Source organism: Aotus nancymaae, unplaced genomic scaffold, assembly GCF_030222135.1.
Source record: "Aotus nancymaae isolate 86718 unplaced genomic scaffold, 86718_ANA_hifiasm-v0.15.2.pri h1tg000003l, whole genome shotgun sequence".
Lineage (NCBI taxonomy): Eukaryota > Metazoa > Chordata > Mammalia > Primates > Aotidae > Aotus > Aotus nancymaae.
Genome location: NW_026988414.1, coordinates 73867541 through 73881768, shown reverse-complemented (window position 1 = coordinate 73881768; position 14228 = coordinate 73867541). Strand labels below are relative to the sequence as shown.

The following is a 14228-nucleotide window of genomic DNA, read 5'->3' as shown; positions in this document are numbered from 1 at the left end:
TTAGCGGGAAAGTTTCATCAGGGTACCTGGCAACTGTGTGGCTTCTCGCTGGTAGGAACCAACCTGGATTGATCTGTGGTGATTTACTCTATTTTGTGCCTCTGGGGTTTTGCAAAAGGACAGATGGTGTAACATCTCCATGATTGGTATCTCGTGATCCCTTTCTGTCTGCTGTGCCTATGTGAGCTTTTTGCAGGACAGTCCTGCAAGACTGTTGAGTCCATAGCTCTGATGCAAATCATTTCCAAAGTCTGCTTGAGCAATTGGTGCTTTTAGACAAGTGTTAGAAGTCCAGATCACAACAATAAATGTCAAGAAGAGGGTAGGGAAGGGGAACTATTGTAAATTAAATAAGAATTAAGAAATATATGATCCAAATGTGACATGCAGACTTGCAATTCTACATTTAAAAGCCAAATTATTTTAATTGTTTATTTATTTTTCGAGACAGAGTTTTATTCTCAGCTTGTAGTGTGATGGCGCGATCTTGACTCACTGCAACCTCTAGCTCCTGGGCTCAAGCAATTCTCTAGCCTCAGCCTCCCAAATAGCTGGGACTACAGGCGCATGCCACAGCACCCAGCTAAATTTTGTATTTTTAATAGAGACAGGGTTTCACCATGTTGGCCAGACTGGTCTCAAACTCTTGACCTCAAATGATCCACCCACCTCAGCCTCCCGAAGTGTTGGGATTGCATGTGTCAGCCACCACACCCAGCTAATAGCCAATTTTTAAGACATGAATTAGACAGTTTAACTTGGAACAGACTCAGTATTAGATGCTAATAAGGAATCTTTTTTTTGAGATGGAGTCTCGCTCTTGTTGCCCAAGCTGGAGTGAAGTGGTGTGATCTTGGCTCACTGCAACCTCCGCCTCCCAGGTTCAAGTGATTTTTCTGCCTTAGCCTTGTCACCTCACCACCCTAGGCACCCGCCACCACACCTGGCTAATTTTTGTATTTTAAGTAGAGATGGGATTTCACCATATTTGTCAGACTGGTCTCAAACTCGTGACCTCAGGTGATCTGCCTGCCTCGGCCTCCCAAAGTGGAGGGATTACAGATGAGGGCCACCACGCCTGGCCTTTTTTATTTAAGAGAGTGTCTTCCTCTGTCATCCAGACTGAAGCTTAGTGGTGCTTTCATAGCTCACTACAATCTGAAACTCCTGGGCTCAAGTGATCCTTCTCACCCTCCTGAGTACCTGGGACTATAGTTACATACCACCACACTCAGCTAATTTTTGTAATTGTTTGGAGAGAGAAGAGGTCTCACTGTTTTGCCCTGGCTAGTCTCAAACTCCTGGGCTCAGGCAGTCCTCCTCCTTCAGCCTCATCCTAGGCCTCCTGAAGTGTTGGGATTACAGACATGAGCCACCATGCCTTGCCTTAAGGAGTCTTCTGAAAATAAGTTAATTTCTAAGAGTAATGTTTTTTTTTGTTGTTGTTGTTGTTGTTTTCTGAGACAGTCTCACTCTGTCGCTGAGGCTGGAGTACAGTGGCACAAGTCTTGGCTCACTGCAGCGTCCACCTCCAGGGTTCAAGTGATTCTCCTGCCTCAGCTTCCTCAGTAGCTGGAATTACAAGCACCCACCACCACGCCCAACTAATTTTTGTATTTTTAGTAAAGACATGGTTTCACTATGTTGGCCAGGCTGGTCTCGAACTCCTGACCTTGGGTGATCTGCCTGCCTTGACTTACCAAAGTGTTGAGATTACAGGTGTGAGCCACTGCACCCAACCCTATAATGGCATTTTCTTAGGAGTACTTTTTTAAAACATGTACATTATATATAGATGAAATATCTGGAATTTGCTTTAAAATGCGGCGATAAGGAGAAATGAGTATAGATGAAAAAAGTTTACTATAGATCATTGAGGTTGGGTGAGTACATAGGTTCGTATACTTCTGTCTACTTTTATGTAAGCTAATAAACATTAAAAGTAAATAGGATATATAGTATAAAAGGTACAGTGCTCTTTCATCTTTAGCTTTAAAAGTCCAGATTCTATGTAGTACCTATTGATGAACGTTATGAAGAGCATACAGGAGTCTGGATCAGGTGTTGCTGATAAGCTACTTGGTTTGGTGACAGTCCACAGTCTTCACCAGAGGATCACATTGCTAAATATTTACTTTGGAACTGAAACTCCAGATTGGTAATCTAACCAGGCTAGTTTTACTTTGTCTATGCTATTGATCATAGTTAGGTTTTTGATATTAAGATGCTCAATACTGTAAATAGAGGAAGAAAAAAGGACCAGATCAGAGGACAGAAGTATACAAGATTACCAGAGTTTAAAACAGTTTTAGCAAAGATTCTTGCTATAAACGTGTTAAGAGAGGCAACAGACTGGGCACGGTGGCTCATGCCTGTAATCCCAGCACTTTGGGAGGCTGGGGCAGGTGGATCACCTGAGGTCAGAAGTTAAAGACCAGCCTGGCCAACATGGTGAAACCCCATCTCTACTAAAAATACAAAAACAAATTAGATGGGCATTGTGGCAGGTGCCTGTAATCCCAGCTACTTGGGAGGCAAAGGCAAGAGAATCGCTTAAACCCGGGAGGTGGAGGTTGTAGTGAGCCAAGATCTCGCCATTGCATTCCAGCCTGGACAACAACAGTAAAACTACATCCCCCACAAAAAAAAGAGAGAGAGAAAGAGGGTCAACTAAAGCCTGGGTAACTCTGATATGGTCTGGAGAATCAAGCATATGATAAGGTATACTCTAAGATCTCACTTTTTAAATTGTTAATATGGAGTTGTTTTTTTTTTTTTTTTTTTTTTTGAGACAGTTTTACTCTTGTTATCCAGGCTGGAGTGCAGTGGCGCGATCTCAGCTCGCTGCAACCTCCGCCTCCTGGGTTCAGGCGATTCTCCTGCCTCTCGAGTAGCTGGGATCATAGGCACCTGTCACCACGCCCAACTGATTTTTTGTATTTTTTTTGTAGAGACGGGGTTTCATGTTGGCTAGGCTGGTCTCAGACTCCCAACCTCGGGTGATCCACCTGCCTCGGCCTCCCAAAGTGTTGGAATTACAGGCTTGAGCTATTGTGCTCAGCTGGAAAATTTTGGACATACATAAAGAGAATAGTAAAATGATCCCTCATGTACTGACCATCCAGCTTCAGCAGTTCCCAATCCTAGCCAGTGTACTTGTTTCGTATATATTCCCACCATTCCAGATTATTTGGAGGCAAATCGCAGATACATTATTTCATCCATAAATATTTTAGTAAGTTTTTTTTAAAATGACTCCTTTTTTTGGCCAGGTACAGTGGCTCACACCTGTATCCCAGCACTTTGGAAGGCCAAGGCAGGTAGATCGCTTGTGGTCAGGAGTTTGAGACCAGCCTGGCCAATACGGTGAAACCTTATCTTTACTAAAACTACAAAAATTATCTGGGCGTAGTAGCCCACGCCTGTAATCCCAGCTACTTGGGAGGCTGAGGCAGGAGAATCGCTTGAACCTAGGAGGCAGAGGTTGCGGTGAGTTGAGATTACACCACTGCACTTTAGCCTGAGTGACAAAGCTGGACTACGCCTCAAAAAAACCCTTTTTTTTTTTTTTGAAACATAATTATTGTCACATCTAAAAAAACTAACATTGATTCCTTAGCGTCATCAAATATCAGTTTAAATTTCCCCACTTTTATTTTACCTATTTACTTAAGAGAAGGAGTCTCGCTTTGTCACCCAGACTGGAATGCAGTGTCATTATTTCAACTCACTGCAGCCTCTGCCTCCTGGGTTCAAGCAATGATTCTCATGTTTCACTCAGCCACCTGAGTAGCTGGAATTACAGGCATGTGTCACTGCCTGGCTAATTTTTGTATTTTTTAGTAGAGACAGGGTTTTGCCATGTTGGCCAGGCTGGTCTCCAAGTCCTGGCCTCCAGTGATTCGCTCACCTTGGCCTCCCAAAGTGTTGGGACTATAGGCATGAGCCACCATGCCCAGCCACAAATTTTCCCAATTTTAAAAACTAATGGTAGGGCAGCCTGGGCAATATAGTGACCTCGTCTCTATAAAAAATTTAGAAATTAGCTAGAAATGGTGACTCAAACCCGTAGTCCTAGCTACTTGGGAGGCTGAGGGTGGGAGGCTGCAGTGAGCCAAGATTCCATCACTGCTCTCCATCCTGGGCAACAGAGTAAAGCCCTTTTCAATTCCCCACTTAACTGTTTTTCTTCCCGTTGTCTCCATAAGGTTCGAAAGGCTCTTCGGAGTGCAGAAGCCTATGAAAATTTTCTACGCTGTCTTGTTATTTTTAACCAGGAGGTGATTTCTCGCGCTGAGCTTGTGCAACTAGTCTCTCCTTTCCTGGGGTAAGTGAAGTGAGGGGCTTAGCTCTGATGCATGTTATGGAGGCGAGGTAATATTTGATTCGTGAGAGTATGTGATAGGCAAAGTTAATTTACTTCAGATAGGTTAGTTGACTCAAATGTTAGTGTCAAAAGAGTCCCGAGAAGTCTAGTAGTCCAATTCTAGAGATGAAAAAATAGTGAGAGCAGTAAGTATTTATTGACTAATGTCCAAGACTGGTGGTCTCCTGATCTTCTGACCAGTGCTGGATGTTTATTGAGAAAATCTCTCCCAGAGTTCTGGAATCTTTTCTGTATTTGACAACCTAAGAATTATGTGAACATTAAAGCAATATTTTTGATCAAAAGAATGGCTTGTTATTTTGCCAGGTTTCAGTACAACTCTTTTATCACCACTTTAACTGATCTGAGCGTATTTTATTAGAAAAAAGGGAAACCAGATGCTCAGAAGCAGTGCTTCTTAGGCAGGAAAGACTTTGTCCCTGGTAGCAGGTTTTTGATTTGACACCAGATGGTGGTGGTCATACCTCAGGATAACTGTATCATGCCTCTGATTGCTTGTCGCTTTTTGGTTTGATTCTTCAGGAAATTCCCTGAGTTGTTTAATTGGTTTAAAAACTTTCTGGGCTATAAGGAGTCTGTACATCTGGAGACTTTTCCAAAGGAGCGAGCCACAGAGGGCATTGCCATGGAGATAGATTACGCCTCTTGTAAACGATTGGGCTCCAGCTATCGAGCCCTACCAAAGAGTTACCAGCAGCCCAAGTGTACCGGACGGACTCCTCTCTGTAAAGAGGTAAGGCCTTCCCTAGCAGGGATCACTCCTGGGTCCTCAGCTTTCTCCGAAAGGGAGTGGTAGTACCAAGGATTGAGAAATTATGTGAATGATGAAATTAAGAACCCTTTTAATCCTTTTTAAAAATAAAATGTTTTTTATTTTTTTTGTTTTTGAGACAGGGTTTCGTTTTGTCACCCAGGCTGGAGTGCAGTGATGTGATTATGGCTTATAGTAGCGTCAACCTCCTGGGCTCAAATGATCCTCCCAAGTAGCTGGGACTTAGACACATGCCTCCACACCCAGCTAAAAATATAAAAATGAAAGTGTTTACTTTTGTAAAGGCGGGGTCTTGAACTCCTCCTGGGTTCAAGTGATCTTCCTGCTTCGTCCTCCCAAAGCACTGGAATTACAGGCGAGAGCTACTGCACCTGGTGTCATGTTTTCCACTTATATTCAGAACCCTTTCCTTACTAACCTTTTTGTAAACTTGCTGAAGGTGAAATTTGTGAAGTAATGTTAGTTGCCTATTTCTCCCCTACAGTTTTGTCTTTTTATTGAGAATGCTTAATCACCAGAAAGCTTTTTTAGGCCTTTTTTCTTTCAGTCTCTCTTCTTCTACCCAAAGGTTTTAAATGATACCTGGGTTTCCTTTCCTTCGTGGTCTGAGGACTCCACCTTTGTGAGTTCCAAGAAGACTCAATATGAAGAACATATTTATCGTTGTGAAGATGAACGCTTTGAGGTACAAGCTTTTTTTGCATTTGAAGTTTGGGGAAATGGGAGATGCTCAGCGAAAGACTATCTTAATACCTGTCTCTGAGGGGTTGGCTTTTTAAGATGGAAGAGCCAGAGGCTCACATTATTTAAGATCTGTGTGTATTGTTACCCCTAGCAAGTATCTTGACATGGTTAGCAAACCAGCTCTGTTACGAGAACTGGAATTTTTCTTTCATGTTTCTGGTATTGATTGCTTCTTTTTTTTTTTTTTTTTTTTTTCTGAGACAGCGTCTCATTCTGTTGCCCAGGCTGCAGTGCAGTGACACGATCATAGTTCATTGCTGCCTCAACTTTTCAGGCTCAAGTGATTCTCCCACTTCAGACCCCTACCCCCCTACCTGCCACTGAGTGGCTGGGACTACAGGCTTGTGCCACCATGCCCGGCTAATTTTTTTTTTTTTTTTAACTTTAAGTTCTGGGATATAGGTGCAGAATGTGCAGGTTTGTTACATAGGTATACATGTGCCATGGTGGTTTGGTGCACCTTTGCTGCACATGCATTAGGTATTTGTCCTAATGTTCTCCCTCCCCTTGTCCCATATCCCCCAGTGGCTAATTTTTTGTTTATTATAGAGACAGTGTTTTACTGCATTACCCAGACTGGTCTCAAACTCTTGGGCTCAAGTGATCATCCCACCCTGACCTCCCAAAGTGCTGGGATTACAGATATGTGCCTCCACACCTGGCCTGAAGGTTGGTTAAATTAGGGACTTTCTTTTTTTTAAGACAGAGTATTGCTCTGTCACTCAGGCTGGAGTGCAGTGGCATGATCTCAGCTCACTGCAACCTCCGCCTCACGGGTTCCAGCCATTCTGCTGCCTCAGCCTCCCAATTAGCTGGGACTACAGGTGCATGCCACTACACCTGGCTAATTTTTTTGTATTTTTAGTGGAGATGAGTTTCATCATGTTGGCCAGGCTGATCTTGACTCCTGACCTCAAGTGACCTACCTGCCTTGGCCTCCCAAAGTGCTAGGATTACAAGCATGATCCACTATGCCTGTCCCAGGGACTTTATTTTGAAGTAGTTGGGAAGAGTGGAGGTAGTAGAGGACCCCATACCACTATATCAGGAGGGGGACTACTGAAAGTAGGCTCAAAATCCCCAGTGTGTTTATATGTCTAGTTTACATTATCATTATCAAAAATGGAAGTCTAGTTTGTCTAAAGAGGTAAAATGACATGTATCCTATTTAGTGTGTCTGTTACATTAAATTGACTGGCTGTGCTTATTTGTGTGGATAGGTATCTTGCTAGTGTTTTTTTTAATACTCTTAGCTCTTTGCCAGTTTTCATTTGCCACACTTGCTTCAGCTGTTTCTGGTGTGTTTTTAATGAACAGCCACATGCTGCCTTACCACTGGCAGGTGGTTGGCCATCTTTGTCCCAGCATTTATAAGGAGTTGCAGCTATTTGCAGAAAACTAAATCATGACAGATGTTAACTTCCATAGGGAGTGTTATCAAGCTAAAGAAGGCATTTCTTTGTTACTTATGTTTAGTAGGGTTAGCTGATGAGTTAGGAGAGCTTGGCATCTATTTTTGACAGAATGTTCCCATCCTCTCTCAACTGGTATGCCTGCAAATGAGAGGCAGCCTCATTTCTCATTTGTGACTACAAGGGCAAAGATGAAAGAAGTGTGAGGTGTGCATGTGTTTAAGATTTGATAGCATGGGCTAGTTTGAGGGAACATGCTTTACCAATCATAAATAGGTTAGTAATGCTTCAGTACAGAAAATTCCCACATTTGAGTAACTTGTAAAACCATTGGGTTTAATTTCTAATCATTCTACATGTACATTGGTGTTTAGCAGGGGATTTGGCATGTCTGAATCACCTGGGGACCCAGGCCAAGTGATTGAATGTTGCTAGTTACTAGAAGGAAAAGAGAGCCCAGAAAGATCTCTCACCTTTAAATGCTTCAGCCTAGAAGTAATAAACATTACTTTTACTCAACTCATAACAAATCATTTGCCAGAACTAGTTACATGGCCCTATTCATTCATAAGGGAGCCAGGAAATTTAGTCCATTTTTTGTCTGTATTTGGAGAGCAAGAGGGGCCAGAACTATTGACAAAATGACTACCAGAGTCTCAAAACAAGAAAATGTAGGGAACAATTCTGCAAACATTTGGCTGTAGGTCCTTGAGACTGCTCATTTACTTCTTTTTTTTTTTTTTTTTTTTTTTTTGATACAGAGTCTAGCTCTGTCACCAGGCTAGAGTGCAGTGGTGTGATCTCAGCTCACTGTAGCCTCTGCCTTCCAGGTTCAAGTGATTCTCCTGCCTCCGCCTCCCAAGTAGCTGGAGTTACAGGCATGCGCCACCATGCCCAACTAATTTTTGTATTTTGAGATGGGTTTTACCCATCTCCTTGACCTCCCAAAGTGCTGGGATTACAGACATGAGCCACTGCACCTGGCCCATTTACTTCATTTTCTGTTTCTCATTTAAAGAACCTTATTTTATGCTAGGGAAAAAGTAGAATCAAAGGTTGCCAGGAGTTCAATAAGAATTTAAATGATTACCCATAGATGCAACAGCGAACTCCTTAGGGTATGATAGTCACTGCTTTTATTATTACTGGATGCAGAACAAGGCTATTGAATATTTAACTATTTGAATATATTTAAATATTTCAAGCTAAACCAAAAAACTCTCAAGACAGAGGTCTTTTGGGATTGTTTTGATATTGTTTGTTCATAACGGATCTTAGTAATTCAGGAAAGTTCAGAGAAAAGTATCAGTAAAGTCATCTCCTGTTAGGTTCCTCTGGTGCGAGATCAGTAGTCCTAAGCAAGGCACACATTGGTGGTGGTGTAGGTAATAACTACCATTTATCCAACTTAATCCTACGGTTCTTTTTTTTTTTTCTCTTTATAGACTACAGACTCAATCCTATGGTTCTTAATGTGCCATGTATTGTGCTAAATACTTTATGTAGATTATATCATTTAATCCAAAAACAAGCTTATTAGAGTAATAGGTGCTGTTATCCCTATTTTACTGATAAAGAAACAGCCTTATGTAGCTAGTAAGGCAGAACCAGGATTCAAATCCAAGGAGTTCAACTCCCTACCTTATTCGTCTAACCACTACTCTATTCTATTCTGATTTGGGTCCTAAGCATACCTTTGTCTTCCTCTTCAGCTTGATGTAGTTTTAGAAACCAATCTGGCAACAATCCGGGTTCTGGAAGCAATACAGAAGAAACTTTCCCGCTTGTCTGCTGAGGAACAAGCCAAATTTCGCTTGGACAACACCCTTGGGGGCACATCAGAAGTCATCCATAGAAAGGCACTCCAGAGGATATATGCTGATAAAGCAGCTGACATCATTGATGGTCTGAGAAAGAATCCTTCCATCGCTGTCCCAATTGTCCTTAAAAGGTACCTGAGCAAATGTGCCCTCGGTGCTTTAGTGTACTTTATTACTGTGTCAGTGTCCCACTAAATAAGGCTCTCATTTTCAACTTGGTTGTCCCATGAGACTTCTCTTTCTCCCCAGCCCTGGTTGTTGGAATTCATGTGCAGAATGGAACTTCTTTTGGGGGTTCTTCGTGACCAACATTAGAGAACAAATCTTGTAGGTTCATGGTGGAAGGCTGTGTGTGTATGTTTGAGGGAGTATTTTAAAATACAGAAAAGAAAGAAAATTACCACCCGTATTCCTGCCACTCAGGATTAACTTAAAATCTTTTTTATTTTTTATTATTTTTTTGAGACACGGTCTCCACTTTTTGACCCAGGCTGGAATGCAGTAGTGTGAACACAGCTCACTACAGCCTCGACTTCCCAGGCTCAGGTGATCCTCCTACCTCAGCCTCCTGAATAGCTGGGACTACAGGCATGTGCCACCACATACCCAGCTAATTGTTAATTTTTTTTAATACAGACAAGGTCTTGCTATGTTTCCCAGGCTGACCTCTAACTCCCGGTCTCAAGCAGTCCTCCTGCTTTGGCCTCCCCAAAGTGCTGGGATTATAGCACAAGCCACAGTACGCCCAGCCCCATGTCATTCTTGACCACACTGAATCCTTGGCTGTGAGCTTGGTTCTCTGTAAGTATCATCTGGTAAAAATTAATTCTTGTTTGCTGCATGGTTGACAAATACCCAGATTTTATTTGTCTTTCATCTTCCCCTCAAGAGCTGGCACAGATTGATGGTTTCTTCTTGCCTGTAACATTTAACTCTGGCTTTTGAGATGTTGGTTATTCTTCCATTTTAGTGCTGTTTTTTTGGTCTTAGTCTGTTCTCTTCTGGGTTATTAAAATCAGTTCTGGTCAGAACTTTCCACACTGTATCCAGAGGAACATTACTATGCATGTTCTCTGCTTTTGGACTTCTGTGTCTTCATTAGCATTGTGAACATTTTGCAAAATCCTGCAACAAAGAAACATGTTTAACTTTATTTTTGCTGGCAAAAGAGAACTGTTTTTTTCAAGGAATACTTCCTTACATCTCAAAGGTATTCCTTGGAATGCTGTTTGATAAGTAACTGTTCTAGGGAAATTATTTGACTTTGAGATAAATCATTTCCCCAAAATAAGTCTTGGATGAGTAATTTCCTCATGAAACAGAGTTCAAGACAGATTTGATAACATTTATCCCAAGTTGCCAATAATTTTGACAGACCTAATATAGCTTTAACTTTTCTTGAAATAAAGTAAACCTGGCAGATTTCTTTGTTCTAAACCCTCTGAATTCCCATGTGTTGTTTCCATCCCTTCCCACTTCACTAGGTTGAAGATGAAAGAGGAAGAATGGCGAGAAGCTCAGAGAGGCTTTAACAAAGTATGGCGAGAACAAAATGAGAAATACTACTTGAAGTCTCTGGACCACCAGGGGATCAACTTTAAACAGAATGACACCAAGGTCCTGAGGTCTAAGAGCTTACTCAATGAGATTGAGAGTATCTATGATGAGGTGAGCTGGGGTTTCGACATCTGTAGGAGGACTCTAGTCTATGTTATATAGCACAGCTTTGATTTCTGGAAATTACCTTTGTTAAATGAAGGTGAGACTCTCTAAGACCTGTTGATTCTTGCTTCATAGCTGTCATAGCCTTTTCTATTCCTCATTCTACCATTTTAAATCTAAACTTTATACCTAAGCTGTTTGACTAGTTTCCTAGTTTACTATCCTGGTTTCAACTTATACCTCCTGCCTCCATTTTCCACTTCTCCCACTGCCTGTTTCCCTCAATACCTTGTATTCATACAGTCCCATCTCTCCCTACTACAGCTTCAGAACTTGTCATTGACCACCAAACTCTTTGTTACCCTTGTTGCATGCCTGCCAGGACTGTAAATAGTACTAGGAGCTAGGATCAGAGATGGACTATGGACTCAATTTTAGGAGATGGATAGAAACATAAATCCAGTGCAATTGGGAATTCCTGGAGCGGGGTGATTCTGAATTTCAAAAATAGTAAAATAAGCTCATATAAACTTAATCAGGCTGGACACAGTACTGGGCTAATGCCTGTAATCCCAGCCCTTTGGGAGGCTGAGGCAGGTGGATCACCTGAGGTGAGGAGTTCGAGACCAGCCTGACCAACATGACAAAACCCCATCTCTACTAAAAATACAAAAATTAGCCAGGCGTGGTGATGTGCGCTTGTAGTCCCAGCTACTCAAGAGGCTGAGGTGGGAAAAATGCTTGAACTCAGGAGACGGAGGTTGCAGTGAGCTGAGATGATGCCACTGCATTCCAATGTGGGTGACAAAGTGAGACTCTGTCTCAAAATGAATTAATAAAATAAACAAATGTAATCCATATTTTGCTGATGTACTCTGTCACCCTTCATATCCCCACCCCATAAGTACAGTAAATTCTAGACCTCGTATTGTATCCTCTATATAAATACTAATGCAGAATTTTTAAAGATAGTCCTGCTGGGTGTAGTGGCTCATGCCTGTGATCCCATCACTTTGGGAGGCTGAAGTGGGCAGATCCCTTGAGGCCAGGAGTTCAAAACTAGTTTGGCTTAAATGGTGAAACCTCATCTCTACTAAAAGTACAAAAATAAGGCTGGGCGTGGTGGCTCACACCTGTAATCCCAGCACTTTGGGAGGCCGAGGCAGGAGGATCACCTGAGGTCGGGAGTTCGAGACCAGCCTGACCAACATGGAGAAACCCTGTCTCTACTAAAAAATACAAAATTAGCCAGAGCGTGGTGGCATATGGGCTATAATCCCAGCTCCTCAGGAGGCTGAGGCAGGAGAATCGCTTGAACTCAGGAAGCGGAGGTTGTGGTGAGCCGAGATTGCACCATTGCACTCCAGCCTGGGTGACAGAACAAAACTCTGTCTCAAAAAAAAAAAAAAAATTAGCTGGGCATGGTGGCACACATCTGTAATCCTAGCTACTCAGGAGGCTCAAGGATGAGAATGGCTTGAACCTGGGCAATGGAAGTTATAGTGAGCCAGGATTGCTCCACTGCACTCCAGCCTGGGTGACAGAGTAAGACCCTGTCAAAAGAAAGAAAGAAAGAAAGAAAGATGATGGTCCCAGTTCTGTCCCACTCTCCCTGTAAGTCATCGGGGTGTAGAAGGTACCTGTATTTTGACATCAAACGTCTCTGTCATTACCTGTTTGTTTCTGGAAGAGGGACAAAAATTCAGGTCCTGAGTTTGATTTTTATTTTGAGACACTCTCACTCTGTTGACCAAACTGGAGTGCAGTGGTACCATCTTGTCTCACTGCAATCTTGCCTCATGGGTTAAGTGATTCTCCTGCCTTAGCATCCGGAGTAGCTGGGATTACAGGTACCAGCCACCATGTTCAGCTAATTTTGGTATTTTTAGTAGAGATGTGGTTTTACCATGTTGGCCAGGCTGATCTCAAACTTCTGACCTCAAGTGATCGCCCTCCTTGGCCTTCCAAAGTGTTGGGATTATAGGCTGAGCCACTGCTTCCAGCCCCAGGTCCTAAGTTTTTGATTAGAAAAATATAGACACTGTGCTGGATAATGGGATGTATGGCTGGTGTGGTCTCTTAGGCATGTTGTTGCTGTAGACATCTCACAGAATACTTTGATATCTCTGTCCCGTCAGAGGCAAGAGCAGGCTACGGAAGAGAATGCTGGTGTACCTGTTGGGCCCCACCTCTCGCTTGCGTATGAAGACAAACAAATACTAGAAGATGCTGCTGCTCTGATTATCCATCATGTGAAGAGGCAGACAGGCATTCAGAAGGAGGACAAGTATAAGATAAAGCAAATCATGCATCATTTTATTCCAGATTTGCTCTTTGCCCAGAGAGGTGATCTTTCGGATGTGGAGGAAGAGGAAGAAGAAGAGATGGATGTAGATGAAGCCACAGGGGCAGCTAAGAAGCACAATGGTGTTGGGGGCAGTCCCCCTAAGTCCAAGTTACTGTTTAGTAACACAGCAGCTCAAAAATTAAGAGGAATGGATGAAGTATACAACCTCTTCTATGTCAATAACAACTGGTATATTTTTATGCGACTGCACCAGATTCTTTGCCTGAGGCTGCTACGGATCTGTTCCCAAGCTGAACGGCAAATTGAAGAAGAAAACCGAGAGAGAGAATGGGAACGGGAAGTGCTGGGCATAAAGCGAGACAAGAGTGACAGCCCTGCCATTCAGCTACGTCTCAAAGAACCTAGTGAGTGCTTAGACCTCTGATTTACAGAGGATATGTGAGGTTGAGGACCTTAGAGCTACCTGGACTCGGGACTGCTTCTTTTATTAATTAGAGCACAGGCCTTAGAGTCTGTGTAGGGTTCAAATCGTGGCTCTGCAGTTTACTGGTTGTGTTACCTTAAACTCTCTGAACCTGTTTATCTGAAAAATGGAGGTGCTAGTTGCTTTGTGGCATTGCTTTGTGCAAACTATCCTATCCAGGGCTTAGATCATGGACATTTGGTCACTGGTTGGTATTGGGGACACACCAGGGAAGGGGGCATCAGTTAATTTCCCAAATGGCACATTTTTGGGTTACTACCAGCTGTTTCAAAGTATAGATAGGGACTAAAATGTCACAGTCCATTTCCATCCATGACAGAACAGAAATTCCTAGTGCTTAAAACAGAATTTTCTCTGTTTGGGCAGGACTTCTGTTTAACCAGTGGGGTTTATGGCTCCTTCCTAATATGTAGAAATAGTTTATGGAAAGGGGACTGGAACTCAAGAGGTGATGTGAGACATGGAGAACACACAGAACAGGGATGAAGATGTAGAACTGAGGAAAAGGAAGTGAAGGTTCATGGTGCTGTCATGTGCTTTGTGTAATTTTGTGCTGCCTGCTTCCAGTTCACTTCATAAATTAGGTACTTGAGCTGTGAGCCAAAAGCTTTTTCATGAAGCATTTCTTCTGGGCTCTTA

General features: G+C 42.6%; 1 protein-coding gene across 6 annotated transcripts in view; it reads left to right on the top strand.

Annotated features, from left to right (window-relative positions):
• Positions 1–14228, top strand: part of SIN3A (SIN3 transcription regulator family member A) — an 89453-nt gene that overhangs the window by 51453 nt on the left and 23772 nt on the right. For all 6 annotated transcript variants that reach the window (XM_012457645.2, XM_012457644.2, XM_064382675.1 and 3 more), the window contains 6 exons: positions 4209–4327; positions 4910–5120; positions 5728–5844; positions 9028–9266; positions 10620–10803; positions 12936–13509. In XM_012457645.2, coding sequence (XP_012313068.1) covers positions 4209–4327; positions 4910–5120; positions 5728–5844; positions 9028–9266; positions 10620–10803; positions 12936–13509 — 1444 coding nt within the window. The remainder of the gene's footprint in view (positions 1–4208; positions 4328–4909; positions 5121–5727; positions 5845–9027; positions 9267–10619; positions 10804–12935; positions 13510–14228) is intronic.